Source organism: Paramisgurnus dabryanus, chromosome 5 (genome assembly GCF_030506205.2).
Source record: "Paramisgurnus dabryanus chromosome 5, PD_genome_1.1, whole genome shotgun sequence".
In the NCBI taxonomy this organism is placed as follows: Eukaryota; Metazoa; Chordata; class Actinopteri; order Cypriniformes; family Cobitidae; genus Paramisgurnus; species Paramisgurnus dabryanus.
In genome coordinates this window covers 12864265-12888857 of record NC_133341.1, presented here as the reverse complement: position 1 = coordinate 12888857, position 24593 = coordinate 12864265, and the positions used below count along the sequence as shown (strand labels likewise).

Sequence of the window (24593 nt, the reverse complement as noted above, 5' to 3'; positions counted from 1 at the left end):
TGGGGGGAAGCAGACAAACGCACACACACGCTGTACCCAATCAGAAAGCGAGACAACTACATGGCGCAGCATGCACAGTCCAAAGTGAGATGGACATCAGAGATGTAAAAAAGGCAGTCCATTGTATTAATGATATTTCTTTATGCCAGTTGTATGCCATGTGTGAAGTCACAATTGGATGCGGGAAACATTGCGAAAACTTTGCAAGATTTCCTGTGTTCTCAGCGGAGAGTGACTCACGTTGTCATGACCAAATAGCGTCAGTCTACAGACTATAGACAGTTTCAGCAGAAAATAACAACATAAACAAGCGGCTTTCGTGGTCAATACGTAACTTCCAGTTAACTCTGCTAAGAATAAATAACAACTAAGCACTTTAAATGAAGTTTATTTATATAACAAGCAAAATAAACAACACGTAGATTACCTAGGAAACCAAAACATTTTTTATTTTCGATTAGTTTTTTTTTCAAGAGTTCAATTTAGCAACTAGTCAGACCATTAAAAAAACTGAAACCGTATGTAAAGTTCGGACCAGACACGTATCGCGTTACCGCACATTTGTCCGATGAAACCGTCTGTAGGAACAAACGAATCGAAAATCTTCAATTTTTTTCCATCATGTTTGTGGTCTCTAACATTTTGAAAATCTGATAAGAATCTGATAAGATACTATTACTATTTTTACCGAACCGTTATTATTTTATAATTGTAAGTCATGATTTATAATAATTGTTATAATACTGTATAAATAAAATTACAGACAATAATAAGAGGAAATTATCTAATCAAAGTGCATTCAGAGAAATCCTGTGACAACTTCCAAGATGCCAATTTCTCAACCATCAGAGTCTGTTTATGAGTAAGATACTCAACGTGATGCGACTAGCTAATAAAAGCTTGAGACTGGCAAAAATCCCCCTCTGCTTGGACCAAGGAAGTGATTAATTGATATTCAGACAGGAAACAGGTTGTTGTGTATGACTCATGCACACATCCTGTTTAAGAGTATATTTATACCTGTCTCTTATCTTTCCTAATATAGGTAGGACAAACGATAACTTTTCTGAAAAACAGGTGCCATCAAATTCCAAACTGTGAAATAAAAACATTACTGTAATACCAGCGTGTTTCTTTGTTCATTTTAGCATGCTTGGCCGAACAATTAGGGATTTGTATCTTATATTCATATAGCATTTTTTCTCAGAGATAACTGACACATAATCTGACAGCTATTTTGCTGATTATGACAAGTACATTTCAATGAAGCAGTTGGTCTTTTTCACAACCTTCTGTCCTGGAAGCTGATACGACAAAGGAACATGTTGGGTTTCTCTACACATTTGAAGTCAGGTCTCAGGACTTTGAGCATAAGGAGAGGTGCTGCTTTTTCTCACACAGTATGACATCCAATCTACAACCATCCCCCACTTGAGATACTCAGGGAGAACTTCCAAATATGTTCAAGCAGCCAAAATGTGATGAAAAGCAAAGGAGGAACAAGCTGAATGATTGAGACTGAATGTTACTTCAGACAAAAATTGGCGAATTATTCTAACGGCACAACGTGTTGTATATGTGTTCTTTGCGGACATAAAAACACCACATAAAACTACTTGGGATGTTTTTTTTTTTTAAAGAAACCATCAACATGATCTATTCATAATCTGGCCCATTCAGCGCTTAAATAGGACCCTAAAAGTGTCAGTGCAGACCACATGGCACAACAGAAGAACATCACATTCTATGGCAGACTGCACTGGTCTTCCTGCACTCATGACTTAAAGTACGTTGGCTGCGTCTTCTCCTTTCATGTGTGAGGGATAAGTGTGTCGTTGGATGGTTGCAGTGCAAATGGCCATTCTCACAGCCCAGAAGACTGAGCCTCTTTGCCACCCACTCCCACCTGCTCCCTTTGCTATTTTCTCAAGCAGACTGCTTTCTTCTGGCTAGGTCGCTACCGTCTGTACTGGCACATACATTGAGTCAACGTTACATAAGTTCACATTCATCTGCCGATATTTTTTGTTGCTGTTGTTTTTTATGCTTTTTGTTTAATTCCATGTGTACAGTATAACCCCACCCTTAATGCAGGTCCATTTTAAAACCGGATGTGTAGCTGTGGTGGATGTTTGGAGGGATATACCTATATGATTTGAAAATGTACAGGTATGCAAACTATTACAGTATTATTGGCTAAAAGCAAACATGTTAGTGGTTCATATCTATTAGCTAAATTACTTGCATATAAATTAGTTGCACACAAGTTAAAAGCTTGGTAGCATTAATTGAAAACAAAAATAATTAGAAAATTATTTACCTCACAAATCTGTCTGTAAGATTTTTGACAAAGTCATAGATCTGACCCCAGTCATTTGAAACACTTCCAGATCTGTAAAAAAAATGAATGATGGAAATCAGCACTGATCATAAGAGCATCCAAGGAAAAAAACAGCCTGATGCAATTATACGAATCCATCAGTTGAACAACTGAATTGGAAATTGCCACGTGGTTATTTTAAGAAATGTGCTGTTCATTACACTGTAGCAACAAACCTGTTGAATCAGCTAACTTTCAGTGATACTGTAAGTTTCAGAGACATGATGGAGTCTAGTCTAAAAAAGGCTCAGCACAGACCCTATGGTATGATATAACAATATGAGTCATCATGTCACTTCATTACAAATTATGACCAGTTTGGTTTTCAACAACAAAGTAGCGAATGTCTGATATACAGTAGATAGGGTAGTGTTGACACAAAAATCTAGAAAGCATCAAATTGCAGATAAAGAATTGAGGAGTTCAGATGCAAAAACCCTCAAAGTGCATCTGACATGCTTTATTGTACAGTAAATGATTCCTTGGCTCAAGACGATTCGATTGGACCCTATGACGTCATTTTCCGTCATGAAAATTTTTCCGCCATTTTGAATTATTCATAAAACCTACTTTTGCAATCTCGTCCTAGAGCTTTTGCCCGATTGCCACGAAAATCGGTATGTAGCATCTACAAACACTTAAGGCAAAAAGTTATGGAATTCATGTCGATTCGTCAATCCATTTCCGTAAACCGTGTCAACAAATTTTATGTAGAGCGCAAAAAACAGATTTTAGGCTGCATCTTCGTCAAACTTAGACGACACTTGGTACTTGTGATGCCAGTCAGGAACTGAAGGTGCATGCACAGTTTCGTCGCAGCGCCACCTAGTGGCCAGACAAATGTTTTATACACCTATAACTTTGGCTGCGATCAACATATTTTGACGGGACTTGATTTTTGAGAGAGAAATTTTTTATCAAGCTCTAATGTTTAAGATCAGTATTTTTTTCTTAAATGACAATGCAATAAAAATTGTATTAGTCAGTATCAAAAATGCCTTTTTTTTTACAAATTTCACTTAAGTCATTTCAGTGATATTTAACATTTTTGACTGTCTTGTGCTGCAAAACCCTCTAAGTGCATGCAAGCTTTTTTGGCTAAAACCTCCAAAATTTTACATCACTAAAGATGCAACTAGAAACATTGCATATTATGAAAAGTCAGCATGTAAAAAAACTGAACAACACATTAGTGGGCGTTTTGATCCATGTGACTGACAAGTTTGGGTTGTATTCAGTGGCATTTAACATTTTTGACTGTCTTTTGCTGCAAAACCCTCTAAGTGAATGCAAAAAAAAGAAAAAAATTACTAACCAACCCAAGGCTATGTATACTGTGTTGGACTTAATGAGACTATTTCCAGTGCACTTAGAAGCAGTTATAGCAACACAAGAACAGCAATACATATACATATACACAAGAATACTGTTCTTGTGTTGCTTCTATTTTTTACCATTGTCACTTGAGGCCCGACGTCCCGGGGCTATTGTAAATCCCTGTCGGGCTACCAAAATGTATCTCTGCCCTGCCCATCGGGCTATCTTGGGGAGGAAATAATAATTTAATGTTTTTGCTTTGTCTCAGATTTAGTTAGGTCATTATATTGCATGTATTTCGGCGACCTCTTGTCAGTCATTATCCTCACGTAACAAGTGAAACTGTCAGGAAATGAAGTGAAAGCATAAATAAACCCATCCTTTTAATGTGCACGTCTGATATGCGCGCGACCCTCTGCACGGCACGCGCTTCTCCCGGCTTCCCTCTTCACGAGCACCTGCTTGCTTTGTGCTCAGCAAAAAAGCAAGCGAACTTAAGACATTTAATAAAATAGCGTCATTTTATTATAACCTCATAGACTAACATTGTTTTAGGGTTTCTTTTTTCTTTCTTCAGTTAGTAACTTAAATATGTGAGAAGGAAAATAAATTTGAGTGATTTCCGATCGCTTCTAGGCTATTAAGAGAATATGATGTTAAGCTTTTGATAGGCGACTAAACAGCAGTGGTAAGATATTATGTTTACCTTAAGCGATTAAAATGTGTGTTTGTCATTTCGTTTTACCTCAGAGTCTAACATTATTCTAGCGAAAATAAACGGCTATGGTAAGATCTGTTAACCTAAAGGGAATTAAATGTTTATTCCTTTTTAATAAATATCTGCTATAAGTCTTCTATATTGGGTTAAAGTCACTGGTTGTTTATATATTTGATAAAATACCATGTTATCTAAATACAATGTGTGATGTGTTGAGGTATTTTTTATAAAAAAAATTACCTGTGTTATAATACATTCATATAATATTTCAGTAATATAACAATTAAATTATTCTAACGTTAGGGGAACGTTAAAATAACCTAAAAATAACATTAGGGGAATGTTTATTTTCTTAAAGAAAACATTCCTGTCTAACCAAAAACCTTGGAAAATAGGGGAACGTTTTGGGAACCAAATTGTTAGTTGGGGATGGGCAGGAATAGTTGGCTTACATGGAAATCCAGGATTGATCAATATTCTACATTAAACAGTGTATTTTTTATCCGGGCTACTTATATTCATTTCGGGCTACCAAAAATTAAAGAGTGTCAACCAGGGATTTTAAATTTTTGCGAGCCCTGTAGGGTTAGAATGACTTTCTGTTAGATATCCGACATCCCAACCCAAACCCCAACTCTAACCCCAAGCAAAAATAGTTTACAAATCGGGAGAAAAAAATATTAGGAACCAAAACATAAAATGACATCCTAACCCAAACCCCAAATCTAACTGCAAGCGACAATGATTTAAAAATTTGAACAAAAATGAAAAAACTATACATAAATTGACACGAAAAAGAAAGTCGTGCTAGGGACACGAAAACCAATTTATAGACATTCGTGCTCAATGACAAGAAAAAAAGAGGAAAATCCTCTCAATGAAAACGAATCAATAAATCTATTATTTTGTGACTATACCACGAAATGCCTTGGGTAGGTTTGGAACACCTGACGAATCAACATCAAATGAAACTGTTATCGAAGTTAATACATTTTCATAGTCCTACTGCTAATGTACAGACTGAGATGATACCCAATCATTGAGATTATGCTTCCAATATACAGTAAGATGTACATTTCACAAAATAAATGACATGAAACTGTTGAACTAATGTTGAAAGGGACTTCTAAAACCTTAGACATTAACCTCAATGCAATGGAAGTGTCTTTAATGAGAAAAGTGTGTAAAATGTGCCCTTGATCTAATAGCTACAAGGTAATTGAACTAATAATTATAGTCCAGTACATGTGCTGAGAACATAAAACACAAGCGACAGCGATAGGTAATTACAAAATCATTTTTATGCATAGTCTTCATCTCAAAGCAAGGTCAGAGGATCTAAATAGGTTATGGTCAGCATCAAATAAGACCAAACCACAGTTAAGTGAAACAGTCTGTTGTACAGGAAAGTTTCATTTCCGGCCATAGCCGCTTGAGGCCGGATCAACAGACCATATCATCATGCCTCGCTAAGATGATCATATCTGTGTCATCATCCTGCAATCTTCTTTAACAGGATGCTGGACAACACTTATTCCAAAACATTTCTCAAAGGGTGGAATGGTATATAAAACATTCAACTAAACAAGGAAGGAATTATAAAACTGTTCATAGCCTATAACATTCAAATCCTCATATAATGTAACTTTACAAAAACTATGTGGATACATTTTGATTGAAACCTGACACACGCATTAAGTTAGCAACACCCAAGTTGTGGGTTCAACTCCCAGGCAACATTGATTATGAATGTAGCTTATACAAGTGGTTCTCAAACTTTTCAGCATGTGGCCCCCCTTGTGTACAGTGATTTCTTTGCGGCCCTCCCCAAAGAAAATGTATGAAAATAAACAGTTCTTAAATGTAACATTTAATTAAACAAAACATTAAATTATACAAAGCAGTGCTGTTGTTTTTTTTAGGTTTAATAACACATAATTCATGGTAAATTAATTTATTTTATAAAATGTCATAAAACTGGGGGCACCATCGCGCGGCCCCCAGTGAGAACCACTGGCTTATACCATAAATGCACTGCAACTCGCTATGAATAAAAGCGTCTGCTAAGTGTATAAATGCCATGGTTAAGCCGTCTTCATACACATTTTGTATTTTATTTGCACTTTTTCAGTTGAAATAACTTGGATTTACGACAAGATGCCCACAAAAACTTACAGAAGACTTTATTTCACCTAACGTAAGTGTTTTGCTTTGTGGGATGTCTTGCAATGATGTAAAATCAGGTCAAACTAAAGAATAGCTGACACGAGTAGTTACAGAGTTGGAAAACAGCGACTAACATGGATTGAAGGCTACCACGTTATTACAGATGTTACTGCAGTTTCCCGCTGTATACATTAGATGATAAAATTGTATAATTATTTTGTTTTCATAACTAGCAAACGACAGAACAAAGCAAATACTAGGTGTTTGGAGAGTACATACCGGTCCAAAACAAAGTAAAGGTCGTAAGCTCCATGGCAAGATGGATGTTCTGCTCTAAAGGATGAAATAAAACAGAAGAAAAGCGTCGCGGTTATTGCCACGCTCCAGTGTTTGTTTGCGATGAGCGTTTTCGCTGTCATTACGGACAGAAATCACACGAGTGGGCCTTCAGCTGACTTCAGTGATATCTCCTTAAACGATGTGAAATAAAACCAGTGCGAAGTTGAAAAAAAGAGCAATGTATTCCCCGGCTTGGCTCAACATGGTCTTATAGCTTTGCAGAAAAGTCCAACTTCTTCCTTTGAAGCATATGCAACGTCACATATCAGATTACTTCACCTTTCCGTTTTTACATCACGACTACAGCGGACGCAACTTTTGCGAATGAGTAAGAGGATAACAAAAAGAACAACTTGTTTGAAAAGTTGCTTGCGACTTCTGGTATTCACAAAGGCTATTGTTCATGTAAATGCGCATGCGCGACCGCCCAGCTGTGCAACAGAGGTTTTTAAGGTCAGTAGTATGCTGTTTGGCCCGAGCACACACACAGCAGATGCACCTTAAGTTAATAGCAAACAGTACAATATAATATAATAGAGAACATGTACTTAATTTATTGTATAGGCTATAATAGGTATTTATTAGAAATATTCTTATTTAAACATAATCTTTGTGCTTTGTTAAGTCACAAAATGTAAACAGCCAAGCCTTTGTTAACTCATACATGTAGCAACATAGCCTTGAGTCATTGTTTATGGGAAATTTTGTGTGCATGCAATAAGCCCTACGGCTATAGATTCACACACTACTCATATTGGGCAATCCTAGAAGCCACGCTGTGATAAAAAAGAGGTAAATTCTTTGTATTATCCAACTGCAAAAAAAAGAAGACAATAATATATAAGAAACCAAGAATAATAAAGAAATCTGGGCTGGTTAAATTTAGTTTCTTAAACATGTCCATGTTAATTGTCTAAACAAAAATAAAGTTCTCACTGTAAAGGGCCTTCGAAGGGAATGATGATTTCTTAACAGAAACCACTTCCTGTCTATAGATATGACTGACTAGAAGCCAGATTCATTTGAAAACTGCCAAGTTATTTGCTTCACAACACATGTGTGCCTTTTCTTTGAATTTACTTTAAAGCAGAGAACCTTATGTGCAAAAGCATTAATTAATTCCTTGTGTTGATAACGGCAAAACTGTTATCAATCATTTTCCACACTTTCAGGAAAAAAGCGCCCAATGGGATGGTACCCCTTAAAAGGTCCTAATATGTACAATTTTGGTACAGGTATGTACCTTTGGGTACCAGTATGCACCTTTTAAGTCTACTTTTTAAAAACGTACCACCCCAGTGACAGCTTTTGTACCTTCTTATTCTGAGAGTGCAATATCTTACTTTTTTTTGTTACTTTACATACCTCACCCAATATTTCAAACATATTTGGGAGATTATCCCTCAATTTTATTACTTTCAATAAGATATATGTTACATTAGTGAAGCCTTATTTACAATCGATGAATCTATGTCCAGCACATTGATATATAATATAATAAAATAATCCACCTTACATGGGCACAGGGCATAGAACTGCTGTTCAATCTTTTCACTGCACAAAAATGCCCCATTCAATTTAGTTTCATTCACACTGTTAATTGCTATAATTAGCAATATCAATGAAAGAACAATTGTTGCATTTCCTTTGATTAAAACTTTTGAAAATAAAAGTCATTTTATGATGGAGTCACATCCAAAACAATGCATAATTAGTCAAGCGTTGAGTTGCTGAAACCACCATAAACTATCATGAATTTTAATCAAGGCCATAATAAAACAAAGTTAAATCATCATAATAAGCATAGATTATATTGTTAATTGTTATATATCCAGATGAAGGATCTGAAGTGCTGTGGTATTGTAAACACTGTTTTTGTTTTACATGCTTGATTATGGTGATGTATTGAAAATTTCCTTGGAATCTTCGAAGTTCTATTCCAGTAGTTTGTCATGGACATTTTAGTTGTAAGAATAATTGGAAATGACAGGGAAAACAATCCAACTAATTGTGAAATGCATTGAGGTGTTGAAACTCATTATCAGGGGAGTCCATAACAAAATACAAAGGTGTAACCATAATTTTCAGTATCCAGCATTTGCATTCACTGTGAAGTAGTAAACAACCATCAAGAAAAAAAAATAGGTACTGTAAGTAAATTCTTGCATCGAACCCCTTCTTTATGTGAAAAGCGATTTGGGCATGTGTGAATGTTTGTAATACTGTCTGATATATAACGTAAACATGGGAGATAAATGCAGAAGCAATTTAAAAAACAAATGACAAATCAGTGTATTCATTTGACTCAATTCTTTGGTCTGAAATCATTAAGCAACACATTGGGCAATGCTAAGACCTCAGTTAGCAATGCTCTATTTGGGCATAAAAAGGGTGTGAATATCTTGGATGTCCTTATGGTCTTCAAAAGAACTCTTGCGTCAGTGCCAAAATGTAAACCAGTAGATAAGATACCAGTAAATCCAGCCAGTTAATGTGAAAATTCTATTTGTGAATTCACAGGAAATTATTAACTGTTACTGTATGTACACATTTTTACAGAAGTGCACGATGGAGCTATAGTAACTGTGACAAGACAACAGTAAAACGGAACATACAAATCACAAGGGTTAAAAGTAAGTAACAGTTATTTGTACTTACATTGTAAATTATAAATGTAAAAAACTGAAAGTTGCAAATACTAAAAGGTCTTCCCAAAGCAAACAACTCTCCCGCTTATGAATTGAAAAGAAACTTTGAGACATATTTTTTGTTATATATGCACCTACTGCTGTGTCTTTTCATCTACACACGAACTCACTGGTAAATGTCCTGTTGGATGCATGTTTTATGTCCATTGCATCAAAAGGTGCACACAATTTCAACTGTAGTTTCAGTTGCTGCCTCTAGGGGCAGTTTGAAAATTCTAAAAGCAGAGATCAATTTTAGCTGAAACTATTTGACCTCATGTTTTTGTTTTCCACCACTCTGGCTCATGGTTTGGCTCACTTAAAAATCTCTAGTATATTTTCTTTGTATCTAAATTCGTTTTAGAAACCAGACCTTGATCCATGTCGATCATGCCATCAGTATATTATCTTTCACAGCCCAGGACTCAAACTCAGCTGAGTCTGACCCACACGTCTCCTCTCATCTCTTCTGAGCATCCTGAAAAGAAGGATGAATTGTGGCTGAATGGAATTAATTGTTGCCATGGTTGGGCCTGCCATATTAATGAGAGGGTTCTGCAGAGTGCCTGCTCGTCCTTCCTCGTGCATAGAGCAGGCGTCCATGAACGTGCCTGAGTAGGACTGAAAAGGGGAAAATCAAACCAGACAGGGCTGGGTTCAGGAGGACTGACCTGCTAAAAGACTCAATCAGAGCAGGTAAAAGATGCTGAAGGATCTCTCTTTCAGGAAAATTTAGGTAAATATTCTAAACATTTATAACTTGTTTAAATGTTTAAAATGGATTTAGTCTTTACGGAGTTTCCAAGGTTTCTGTTTGTTTTGTCTTATTTGGACAAACAGCCATATCAAAAAGCCCATTAAAACAAACCATGAATATGTTACTATTGTATTCAATCCCATATGCATTTGCTGATGTTATCAAATACAACCTATCATAATGTGTTATCGTATTATAATTATTATAGAGACAATTTTTATAAAATAAATTTCTACATTAAATAAAAAAAAAACATATTAAAGACAAAATGTTCTTACTCTGCCTTTAACCTCCTAAGAGCTTTGGTTTGTCTTTTTTCAGATTTCTTCCAGCTATTTTGGGGTTAGGAAGAACCAATAAATATAATAACCAAATATTTTTCTTTGAACATGAAGCAGTGCGTTCAACACTGAACGTTTGTGTACAACAGGTTCCAGTTACACAGAATTAAGTATTGTGGTGAAAACAACAACAAAAAAATGGCATCCAGGTCTTAGGAGGTTAATGAAATACCTTTCTTATTTTCTAACAGCAAGGGCTGTCATAAAAACCTGTCTGTGAATTTACTGATACTGCAGGTCAAACAACAAACATAACCAAAATGTATAACAAAATGTATAATGTATACTTTACAGATTTATAGCTACATAGTCTATATAAAAAACTAAACAAAACAAATTTTGCTACACTGTTTAAAAATTCTGTAGCAATACTGGCAGCTGTTTGCCAGTAATTTAAAAGTATGTTATTTACTGGCAGACTACAGTATTTACAGAACAGTTTGTTCAAAGTTCAATAAAAATTAATCATTAACGAGTCTTTATCTTTACAGAATAAAACTATAAAACAACCGCATCATGCAAAGCATTCTGGGAACGAAAATCTGAAGGGGAAAAAAAGAAAAAAGTTGATGAGAGTTTCTGGGTCCCAGAATGCTTTGCATGAGGCTGTTATTTAGTTTTATTGTAAAGACAAAGACTTGTTAATGTTTAATGTTCATTTAACTTTAAACAAACTGTTGCAAGTAAATAATATACATTTAAATCTACAGTAAGTTACTGGCAAACAGCTGCATAACTACACTAACTGCATAACAGCTGCAATTTTTACAGTGCTGGTACACAAAGTGCCTGGAAATCACCCCCGTTTATTTCTATTCTTATAAAAAATATTTGATCAACTATACAACCACCAGATCTGTCACCTATCTGCCCACTGAACAGCATTTGAAAGCACTCAGAGGACAGGCAAATTAAAATCTTTCTCTCAGCACAATTTGAATATGTCATTTACTCTCTCTCTCTCCATCTCTCTTTTTGTTTTCTCTCTTGACAAGCAGCCTGTGCTGGCAGCTTTGTCCATCAAATGACACCTGCTTCTCTTGATTGTTTGCTCAACTTCCTGTCCAGAGCATTGTAGATAAATGTCAGTATTCTACTCTAGCTGTCTTAACTTTTCTATCTTACGAAATGTCTTTTGGCTCTTGTGAATAACCAACTGGATAAAAACGGCATGCCTGAGCCTCATACGCATTTACTTAGCTCTGAATTTCTTTGATGCAGTGATTAATAACTGGATGTGCTTGAAAATAAAATCGCATGTGTTTTTATACTGTATAGCACTTATTTCATTATTAAACGACACTCTAAAATGCTTTATTCTGATTGGCCTGTTGCAACATTCCAAGGTATGTTGTTCCAAGATAACTACCGCCTGAAACTAATTACACACGATGCTGCAAATCATTGTTAGGTACAATTTATTTTATTGCTAAAAACAATGTTATTTTGTGTATTTGATGTAATACAATGTGTTTGCGTGGTTTATGGTTCAAAAACACATTCTTTTCTACATACCGTACATTTTTGTAGCTCCAGATATCCTGCCTTCCTTGATTTTGTAAAAAAACGAATCAATCTGAAAAACACTGTGTCCCTGATTGGCCAGCTAATTTGTATGTTGTGATTGGCCTGAATACCTCGGAAATGTGACGCTCCTTACCATGTTTGAAAGATTCGGTCACAATGCAAAGCTGACACGAGTTAATTTACAGGCTGTGAGTCAAAACGGGAGGAATTATGATAATGTCGGTCTTGTCCACATCAACAGATCCAGAAAGTAAACGGTTGCCTACAATCCGGGTGTTTGTTGTAGTCCAAGAAAAGAGAACTTGCGTCATCGTTTACTCTGGGGTTTGTGGCTTTTGCATATCGTTAATACACACTTACACACCAAAGGTGAAGTTGTGAATCGGATCATAGTTGCTCTTTAATATTAAAGACAAATTAAATATAAATATGTATTGAATAACATATATGACATTATATTTACAAGTCATTAAACAAAATAGTGTTTTTATGACATTTGAAGGTTTTGTCTTATCTTAAAACAACCGAAAGTAAACAGGTTTTCCTTGCGAAGGTCTACATTCAAATGAGCAAATAAAATATTTGTAATTAATATGTAGGAAATTTTTCTTTACCGTACATATGAGTTAAATACCTGTGTAATAAGCGGGATTAAGCCATTTCGATATGTTTATCGTGAAATAAACCTTCAAGACTGGGCTTATTTTTGCAATAATATCCTGCTATGCATTATCCCTAATTCACAACATTATCAATAATGCCATGTTTCAATAACACAAATATAATCAGATACAATCACATACAAAAAGATTTATTTGTAGAATTTAAAATACGATTTTTTCCTGTATCTCACAACATGACTGTGAAAAATCTTGCTCACTATTTAATGGCTGCAAAACACAGAAAAATCCCTCAGGGGAAAACACACTCGCAAGAAACAAGTTCATGACTGACTAGCTGATGTAATAGAAAACAAACAGCCATTTAACTGTATTCCCTATACATGCTCGAGTTACATTTGCCTGGGGTGCTTTTCTCATTCTGGAATGTACAGGTCTGCCACATCTTTGCAATCAGCTGTGTTATTTATTTGTAAGTCTTTTTAATAATGTACTATTAGCTAAAGTATCATGCCAACTAATGAAGCTAACAAGAGCAATCTTTGGTAAATGTGGTAGACATCTGAGACATCGTTAGCATGGATACAGGGCCCACTAGCTAAAATTCACTTAAATGTTACACATATAAATTACTACAAATACCTCAATTACTTCAACCCCTGAAATGCTGAAATATTCTGAACAGTGGCAAAAAATAAAACAATTATCTAGGTGGTCACACATGAGTTCACATGTTTGGGGAATATTTCCTTAATAAATATGACAAGCTTGCCACTGTGGATCTCCTGTGAACTCCTTGAGGTTTCTACTTCAATGTGACAAAGGCTTCAGACAGCAAGAGCCTGCGCGAGTTCCTAACTCTGTCAGCTTGTCTTGACAGCTGCCATTTTCAATGGCCTGGCGTCTTCACAACCGCCTGCACAATCACGCTCTGCATTTGTTATTTTTTCCACCTCATCCTTCTCGGAAGTGCAAAGCAGAGATTACAACAGAAAAACAGCAGTGTCACTTTCTATTAGAGGCAAGTCATAGGAGAGTTTCTGAAAGCTGCATCTAACTTTATGATATGGTTGAAAAGGTACATTTTGGGTCGGGCGTTTTGGGTACCTACTATCCTCCCAGAAGGAGAATGATTTATTTCTTTCAGTTTGGGCTCATTCCACCACATTATGGCAAAGGATTAAGTGTAATAAGTTAACAAACAAATAAATACTCGGTAAAGAATGCCTTTAATTTAGCACATTAAGGTGGCATCAGTTTGATTCCAAACCTGCGTGAGCAACACATCACATGCCATTACGACTTGATGTGACGCTTTCTCATTCTCTCATTCATCGGAGAGTGCTGTCTGCCATGTCAGTGCACATCTCGGATGATTATATCAGTCATTTCAGCCAAGCAAAACACAAATGTCCAAAACAAGTGAGAAGCAGAAGCAGCGGCAGCGCTCACTGTTTTAGCATCCTTCTATCTGGAGCCTGGACGGTCACCCGGTTTCCAGACAGATGGACATGCATACCTTTTTGTTTTTCCTTTTTAGATATGCCAATGAGATACTGGATATATTTGTATACGCAAACAACCTTTTAGTGAGCGCCATGAATACACTAGAAACGCACCAAAACACAAACAATTATAGCTTTGCCAGGTGTACAAGCTTAGATGAGGAAGGAAAAACACTGCGACGCAATACAGCATTCGTAACTGATAAGCATCAAACAATGTGTGCACTTTGTATAAATGGCTTTTGTAAAGAGGCATCTGTCAAAAACATAAATGTTAGAATAAATCAAGTTGAATTTTTGACCGTCATTGCAAATTCCTTTGTGTGAGAAAATTTTTTGAAGCATATTAGATAATATTAGTATATATAAGTTATCCATCCTAGAGGATGTTAAGGATGTAAATGAAACAAATAGATAAAGGGAACAACAAATTCAGTACTGTTAAAATGACATTGCTCTTTACCAAAGATACTTTTGATAAGCATTTAATAACAAATATCCAAAATCATACAAAAATTAAAAGTGTAGGCCTGATCTTACAGTAGCAAAATGTAAATAAATTGTGAGATCATTTTTTAAAAATATACAAAACATGAATATTTGCAAACTACACTACAATAAACATTCCTAAAAACATTCTTTGTCAGTCTAAATGGTTCCACAAAATTTTAGTACACTGTAAAAAAATTCCGTAGAAATTGCAGCTGGGTTGCCGGTAACTTACCGTAGATTTAATTTTATGTTTTTTACTTGCAACATTTTGTTCAAAGTTAAATGAACATTAAACATTTACAAGTATTCATCTTTACAGAGTAAAACTAAAAAAACAGCATCCAGCAAAACATTCTGGGAAACAAAATCTGGAGCAAAAACAGAAAAAGGTTGATGATGATTTCTGGTTCCCAGAATGCTTTGCATGAGGCTGTTACTGTATAGTTTTATTCTGTAAAGATAAAGACTTGTTAATATTTCAAATGTATTTAACTTTGAACAAACTCTTGCCAGTAAATAACATAAATTAAAATCTACGGTAAATTACCGGCAACCCAGCTGCAATAACATTGTAAATTCTACGGAATTTTTTTACAGTGTAGTGGACAGGCTCAAAGACTAATAAAAAGAAAGAAATGTTACTTTTAAGACTAAAAAGTTATTTGGAAATCTAAAAATACTTCTGATTTTGGCATTGATGTAAAATAAAAGTGCTTCACGATGCCACAGAAGAATTTTTTTGTCTAAGTGGTTCTATAAACCTTTAACATCCAAATAACCTTCCTGTTTCGGTCTTTGTGGTGAAAATGTTGTTTAAATTATAGACGGTTTCATTATACGCGCGTGTGGTGAAGCAATTAAGCAATTGAGCGGAACTTTACTTCCGTTTCTGTTTGTTTAATGCTCTGACTAGTTGCTAAACTGAACAAATACCTCATGAAAAATAACAAATGTTTTGGGTTTTATACAGAGGAGGGAAGACTGCGATTGTGGATTACCGGTTGTCAGCTGACCTGTAGTTAAGATTGAATACATAGCATTACACTTTTTACACAGTAACATTAGCTAAGTGTAGTTTTTGATACACTTTAGCGATTATTTGAACTAAGGTAATCTACTTGTTGTTTATTTAGCTTGTTATCAGAAATAAGCTACTCAGGGATTTTGTTTTATTGATTTTATTTGCGGCATTTAAAGGAAGTTACGTTTGTTCCACAGAAACCGTTTGTTTATGTTGTTACTGCTGAAAATGTCTATAGTTAGTATTAGTGTGTTGCCACTGTTACACATCTGGGACTGAAGTTAACTACCAGTTTGTGCTTGTTTATCGATCTGGCTAACGACTAAACTGATTTCTGGAACATATACCTTGTGGAAAATAAAAAATTTTTGGTTTCCAAAAGATGAAGGGACACAGTAAGCATGGACCATCGCTGAGCAAATTTGGCAGGCAGGCAAGAATTTAAGGATCTGTGGCTAACATTGTATAAATTGATTAACAAAGCATTAGCTTAGTGTAAACATTGATACACTTTAGCTGTGATTTGAACTAAGGTAACTTACTGGTTATTTATTTGGCTTGTTATAAAAAAAATATCTAGAAGGATTTTATTATTGTTTCTATGCAGAACCCTGCAAAAAAACAAAAACAAAAAAAAACAATAGACATCATCACAGAAATTCTATTTTTATTGGTTTAAATGGTAATTGTATTGGTTCTAATGGAATATGGCCCAAAACACACTACAGTGTGGTGGTTTTAATGGTAAAAGCTAATGGTTCCTATTAGTATTTTAATGGAAACCATTAGAATTTTCTGTAATGGTTTTATGTTTTTTTCAGCATAGAAGTCTACCGAAAATTAAGTTTAAGCCACAAAGCAGAAACTGCTTTGTGGCTTGTGCAGCAGAAACTGTCTATGAAAGAAATGGTTCTTTGAGGAACTACTGAGCTATTGAGCACTGTTGTCCTGAATACCTGAAAACATCCATGCTTAACTGCCAACTTAGAGCAAGTGTCTCCTTTCTATTGTCACTAATTGCCCATTAAATGACTTTGACGGTAATAGACTATTTCGATGTGTGTTTGAGAGCACCTAAACAAGATTAAATGTGAACACCTACGATACCAGTAAGCTCTGGCCAATCTGTGCAATATTTAGTTGGACATTGAGCTGTACAGCCACAGTCTGAACCCAAATTAACCTAATATGAAGTGCCACGCTCTTTCTCATTTCCCATGAATGGTGGAATGGACGTCATGCCTCAGTAGAACTGCAGTCAGTGCGAGGACTTTGGTAGGCCTGTGTCTCATTGTAAGTAGGATCTCTGATTGAGGCAGCCTTTTTCCCCAAGGCCAAATTCATGGGTAAATAAGAAGATGGGTGGACAGATCTGCCAATGATTCTGGCTGGTTTTCGCATGTCGTACTCTGGGCTCAGTGAGGTTTGTTACTTTTCAACAGGCTCTCTCCAAAAACAATAACTCAAAGGGTGGGTCGAGTCAAAGCTAAGGGTGGGAAGTCAAAGCTAAAATATTTGTATGGGAAACAAAGAATTTTAGAAGCTTTAGAAATAGTAAAATGAAACAGTTGCGAAAGATAAAATGTTGTGTTTATTCCACTTTTTTGCTCTCTCTATCTATCTATCTATCTATCTATCTATCTATCTATCTATCTATCTATCTATCTATCTATCTATCTATCTATCTATCTATCTATCTATTCCAAACACATTTTAGGTGTGACTACTTTTATGCAATGCATTCCTTTACAATGAATCAAAAGCATTTGCCATCTAAATCTATGAGCAACTGAGCCTTGGGAATCGATGTGGTATCCACATCCTGCTCACACATCCTCTGCTCATTGTTATTTTGCCCAGTTTAAACTTTCATGAACTTTTATCCTCGGCGCTACTACCTACTCCCCATGCTGGGAATCAGAACGTTGCCTATGTTTGGTAAAACTCTCTCAAAAACACAACTGAACTGGGGTCCGCCCCACCGAGTCCCACTGTTCTGCGGGTTTGCTGTCTGTCTTTGATTCACTCTGCCATGGTCAACTCAGGCCACCGGGGTTTCAGAGGTAACGGCTGTGCTGACAGCTTCTCCTCAAGGCATTTGCCATCAACTTACCATATCACCCCTCTCTACTGCAACATCAAACACGCTCTACAAAAAATAAACTGAAACAACAGCATCAAATGTCAATACCCTCGAGTGTGCTTCTGTTGTCATTGCAGAGTTCAATTTATGGAGAACAACAGCTGCACTGAGCCCTTGGGTAGCTCTCAGAAATATAGAAAAGTAGTCAAATTCAGATCACAATATGCTAACAAAAAGGGGAAACATTCATTTATTCTTAATTTGATTACACAAATATTAAAATTTTTGGGACATCATAAAATAGTAGATAGTGTACAACAATTTGTTGGTGAGTAAATGATAGTTTTCTCTCGCTATCTATTTACATTATTAGTTTTGATCCTCTTGAAAAAGCTCCACTTACAACATCGCCTATTAAAGCCAAACACATTTAGACTAAACATTAAGTCAGTGACCATTGTGTCACCTGTAACACTGTTTGTTGGAGACTCTATATCCTCCAAAACTATACACTGGATTTGAGATTTACAGCAGATAGTGATCACTTTTGCATTGATTGTTTGAGATCTTGAGACCAATTGGAAAATTTTTACTTTTTGAAAAAATGGTGAAAGTTTTGTATGTTGTGTTTTATATTATATAACAAATAAATGTCTACATATTTGCTTACATGCAAAAGACCTAAACAATCATATGAGATAGAGGACAGGTTGGTTTGTTGAAATGTTTTATGATGGCATATTTGAAGTTAATAGTTTTTCTCAGTTGCTTTGGAGCATTTCTTGGATCAGAATCAATTTTTCAAAACACTTCACATCATTAGCTCAGTCATGCACAACATGAAAGCAAATTCTCATTGTTTTGAACAAATAGCAAATGCTTTGGTACAAACATGAAGATGATAATGAACAATTGTCTGATTTGTGTTACATTTTCAATTGCTTATCATCAAAATGGATTCATCAAAAACATTATACTGGTTTCTGTTGAATAGTCTAAAAACATTTAGGAATTAGTTCATCGTACAAGGCATATAATGCAAAATTGTTGACCCTTGTGTCATAATCTGTTACTGCTGTCATGTGAATCTTGAAATTTTGAGTTACAGAAAAGTTGAAATTTTTGTTGTATTGTTACACACACACACACACACACACACACACACACACACACACACACACACACACACACACACACACACACACACACACACACACACACACACACACACATTCTGGTTTCCATGTTTTGTGGGGACATTCCATAGACGTAATGCATTTTATACCACACAAACTGTATATTCTATTCGCCTTACCTGCCCCATTCCCTAACCCCAACCATCACAAAAACCATTCTGCTTCTTCACATTTTCAATAAACATCATTCTGTTTGATTTATAAGCTTGTTTCCTCATGGGGACATCAAAATGTCCCCACAAGGTCACAAAAACACTGGTATTCCTATCTTTGTGGGGAAAATTGGTCCCCACAACGTGATAATTACCAGGTACACACACACACACACACGCACGCACGCACGCACGCACGCACGCACGCACGCACGCACGCACGCACGCACGCACACACACACACACACACACACACACACACACACACACACACACATCATCTAAAGGATTATTAGGAACACCTGTAGGGAAGGTGATTTAAGCAATTTTGAGCGTGGCATGGTTGTTGGTGCCAGTCGGCCGGTCTGAGTATTTCATAATCTGCTCAGTTACTGGGATTTTCATGCACAACCATTTCTAGGGTTTACAAAGAATGGTGTGAAAAGGGAAAAACATCCAGTATGTGGCAGACCTGTGGGCAAAAATGCCTTGTTGATGCTAGAGGTCAGAGGAGAATGGGCTGAATGATTCAAGCTGATAGAAGAGCAAATTTGACTGAAATAACCACACGTTACAACCGAGGTATGCAGCAAAGCATTTGTAAAGCCACAACACACACAACCTTGAGGTGGATGGGCTACGACAGCAGAAGACCCCACTGGGTACCACTCATCTCCACTACAAATAGGAAAAAGAGGCTACAATTTGCACAAGTTCACCAAAATTGGACAGTTAAAGAGTCTTGATTTCTGTTAAGACATTCAGATGGTAGAGTCAGAATTTGGCGTAAACAGAATGAGAACATGGATCCATCATGCCTTGTTACCACTGTGCAGGCTGGTGGTGGTGGTGTAATGGTGTGGGGGGATTTCTTGGTGCACTTTAGGCCCCTTAGTGCCAATTGGGCATCGTTTAAATGCCACAGCCTACCTGAGCATTGATTCTGACCATGTCCATCCCTTTATGACCACCGTGTACCCATCCTCTGAAATTTACTTTTGAGGGATGAACTGAGATTTTGAACAAGTTGCACATACAGGACATCTATGATGTTGTGCAGTTTGTTCTAATTGTTCTGAGAAATTCACTTTTTATTTTGCAAATTTAAAAAATGCCTAGAGAAATGCTTTAAACCGACTGAGGAAAAACTGTGAAAATGTGTCCTTACAAAAAATGACAGATAACAGGCTATGTAGATATTTATTTATTATTTATTTATTTATTTATTTTATCATTATAGATCTAACTAATTTTGGGCAGCTGTAAAGCGCGACATACTTCAGTATGCAGTCTATGCACAAACACAAGTCTTCTGAACAATGGTAACTACAAAACTCAAAGAAGAAACAGAAACTCTTTCAAATATCAAAGATAAATGAACATTAAACACTAACAAGTCTTTCTTTTTAGTTAAAAACAAAACAAAAAAAGTTTCAATTCAAATTTCACTCTCCAAATGCAGTCCCATGCAAAGCATGCTGGGAACTGCAAGTCCACTGCCTAGTTAGTTGTATTTACTAAAATAATTCATGTAGTTTTAACACAAAATTATTAAGTTAATTTCTTTCTTACAAATTTAAATCGATTATACATAATAAAAAGTTGAAGTTGAATTTACTCAATAATGTGTTCATTTAGAATTATTCAATTTATTCCAATTTTTATTTTATTTTAACTCATATTTTGATAAAAAAAACAAGAATTAAATTTTTTTAATACAGTTTACAAACTTTATTTTTGTTAAATCTACTAAGGCACAGAAACACTTTTTACAGTGCAATTACTGCTGACACTCTGCTGAATTTAATATAATTCTTATCAATTCATACAAAGTTAATCGTGCAAAATTGAACAATTCTTATGAAAAAACAACAACAAAACTCACCCCTAACCCCAACATCACAGGAGTCAAGCCAAATTGTACCAAAACGTACAAATGTCGTCGTATGAATTAATGCAAATTATCCAACTCGTAAAATATGTACGAATTCTCGTGAGATAGCGTTGCAGCAACCAATAACATTTTCACCTGACCAGTCTGACTAGGGTGATGAGGCTACTCAAAAAATCCAATGCTTAACTCAAAACAGGTAATAGTGACTAATTGATTATGAAAATATGTAGGTTGGTACTGTACACATCCCTAGACACTTTAATATCAATGTCCCTGGAAAAGGTGGCACATGAGAGACCTGAATATAAGAATACCTGAAGGACTGTTGGGGCCAGTTCTAGTTCTTCACTGCCAGACATGGGGGACTGAGCATATGCCCTTGGGCTGCCCAAAACCTGGACATTAAAACTTGCCATGGTATCTCAGCTCAGCCATGAACCCTGAGCTAGTCTGGCAGCTTGAGGATCTGAGGCCTGGGTGACTGTGCGGCAGTCAGAGCCAGTACTGGACTAACCTGCACTATGAACAAGTACGAATTCCAGATTTTTGGAGTGGTAAGAGGAAGCCTTGAACAGGAGCCATGATTCTGATGATGTCACCGTAAGTCACACACACATTTAGAGACAAAACAAATTGTTTTTAAACAATCCCAAACATTTCTGCACTAAGAGCTTTTCAAAGGCAAAGCTTTAAAATGTTTACATTTTGGATAAAAAGAGATCAGAGAGACTCCGGTGATGTCACGCTCTAGAGGGCAAAGCAATATTTGTCCCCTTTGAAGACGCATTAAATGTCTCCTCCACTTTGCGGCAATGTTGAATGAACACAGAGGCTCTAACCATTGAAGATGCACAGGGATTGGAGTGGGGAAGTGAAACATGAGTCCCCAGTATCAGTTTTTCCTCTTGCCCAAATTTTCCCTCCAGCATTTACTAACTCGCTCTTGATTGTGCTGTGGGAGTTGCAGAAGGACATCAGTGCACTTGTCTGAGGCAATGAAGCTTTCCCCCCCTCTTCTTCTCGCTCTCTCTGCACAGCCCTCGCTGTGTTTTTGGCAGTCATAACTGACCATCATGAGCTGTGGTGCCAATTTTAGTGAAAACTGGCACATATGGCAGCTGAAGTGCCATATGCCATAACAGAATATTTTTGGCGGTTTCCTCCATTCGTACAATCACTGGATGCAATATAAAAGTGGTTCATTATTAATTATTCTTTTTACCATTTTGAACCCCTTTAAAAGGACCATTTAATGCAAGTGCAGCTTAGAGAGTACATAAAGGAATCAGTCATCCTACTTGTGAGCCTTTGGTTCTTGTTTGTAAGTATACTGCAAAAGCATATATGAGGGTTGTCCGTAAAGACTCCTGCCATGTACTGTACAGTAATATAGATATACTTACTGATGACAACTCTGAAAAAATATACAAGAAACAGTGTACATTTGACAAATTAGACCTCAGTTCCCTTTAAAGTAGGATTGCATTCTATGTACAATGTACAGTAACTTCTAGAGATGCACAGATATAGTGGCCAATAATTTGTATCGGTAGATAAAAGCAATTTTTCACACAATCAACCAATAGTTTAAAAACAATTGATACACTGTAAAAAATCTTGAATTGCTGCCTTAAATTTTTGTTGTTGAATCAAATCAAATTTACAAGTCATGTCAACTTATTATTAGCCTATTTATTTTGACAAGAAATGAGTTGCTAGTCCAACTTATAAAATAAAGTTGACTTTTTTCAACTGTATTTTATAAGTTATAACAACTCATCTCTATTCAAGATAAATAATAGTGAAATGACAAAATTTAAGGCAGCAAATATTTTTTTATAGTGTAGTCATAGCCAAAATATCCTGTCAATCAAAAGAGAACAGGAAAAATCAATGAATTTGTGCTCTGTAAAAAAACCATCACTAATGTTCAGTATTAATTGTCATTATATAAATATTAAAATTCAGAAAATTTTATCTTCAGTATTTAGTTATGCCAGTTAATGCACCAAACTATCGGTATCGGCACATACGGTACCTGTATCAGTCTGAATAATCGGCAGAAAAAATAGTGTTTGTGTGTGTGTGTGTGTGTGTGTGTGTGTGTGTGTGTGCGCGCGCGTGTGTGTGTGTGCGTGTGTACGTGTCAGAAAAATAGAGTACAAAGTCCATTTTCATCTGCTCTAAACACTCACTTAGGACTGCTCTTTCTTACAAGGCTTAGACTCCTTTCTTTTCCTCTTCTGCCCTCCATTGGAAAGACCATGTTAAGTCGTCAGTATGATCACTGCACTGCTTATATCAGCAGTAAAACAAGTATCTTTGAGAAATAACTTACAGTAACTGGATAAAGTGTAGTTTGAAGTATCACTTCCTCAATAAGAAAAGAACAGTTGGTACTGAACTTTGTGGTTTATATTATATAAATATGTGTCCTCCTGCCAATATGAAAATGCCACGGATGTAAACATTAATCAAAACATTGATTAATATGAGTTTTGTTCCTATGAGTTCTGGTCCTTATTGCTATAATGGCAGCATGAAGTATACATTGTCATTCTTATTCCTATATTATTAAATCAGTGCAACACATCCCCTAGTCATTTTAACCGTGCCCTGACTAACAGGACATCTATTTGATGTTTCTTCTTTTCCTTGCTCGTAATAAATTGTATCATTCTAAGTCAGCACACGGCATGGTTTTGTCGACTATAGGGTTGGATTAAATCGCTTAAGATCGTAGACCACATACCTTTATTTTTTCTTTTAAAGACAGGATTCTTTTCTTACAACCAAATTTAAATAAATGTCTTCAATACAAAATATAGAATTTAACTATATTAACAGGGGCTTGTGGGAGTTTTTGCGTAAAAAATGATAACATTTTAGTTATGTTGCACTGGCAACTTACATTAAAGTATAACAATTAGTCGGTGTATCCCATAGAAAAAAATCCTTACACATGGAGAAAGCAGATTTTCCACTAATAGATAGTTCTGGCTATGTGACTTAAGACAATAAAGGATTAGGGGAGATTCTGTCCACAGCAGAGCCTCTGCCAGCCACTATGAACCTGCAATTCATGAGCTAAGCAGATGGCTACTGATTGAGCAAGCTTTCAGAACACTGTATAGGAAAATAGTCTTCATCATGCTTGACTGGGCAAGTGTTCTGGGCAAAAAGAGATTTATGGCTAACAGTGTGTAAATCTTTATGTCAAAGGCCATAGAAAAGAAATAAAACAATTATGCATTTACTCCAGGACAGGGTGGGAAAAGTAATATTATTTGAAATGTAAATTATATGTAGTATTTTATCTGTTTGAAAGAACCTGTTTTTTTTATTACATGCCACAGAGACTGTGATTAGGCAAAAACTATATTGAGACAAAACTGCCT

The 24593-nt window shown here is 35.9% G+C and overlaps 1 protein-coding gene and 1 long non-coding RNA gene across 2 annotated transcripts in view; one reads left to right on the top strand and one right to left on the bottom strand.

The window, feature by feature from the left end:
• Window positions 1–7308, bottom strand: part of antxr2a (ANTXR cell adhesion molecule 2a) — a 58324-nt gene extending 51016 nt beyond the window's left edge. Inside the window, exons 1-2 of the mRNA XM_065267276.2 lie at window positions 6861–7308; window positions 2321–2392 (exon numbers count right to left, since the gene is read on the bottom strand). Coding sequence (XP_065123348.2) covers window positions 2321–2392; window positions 6861–7000 — 212 coding nt within the window. The 5' untranslated portion in view covers window positions 7001–7308. The remainder of the gene's footprint in view (window positions 1–2320; window positions 2393–6860) is intronic.
• On the top strand, window positions 7250–10560 carry LOC135748940 (uncharacterized). The gene is made up of 3 exons (XR_010532263.2): window positions 7250–7373; window positions 9480–9553; window positions 10025–10560. It is a non-coding gene; the product is annotated as an uncharacterized lncRNA (long non-coding RNA).
• The last annotated feature ends 14033 nt before the right edge of the window (window positions 10561–24593 follow it).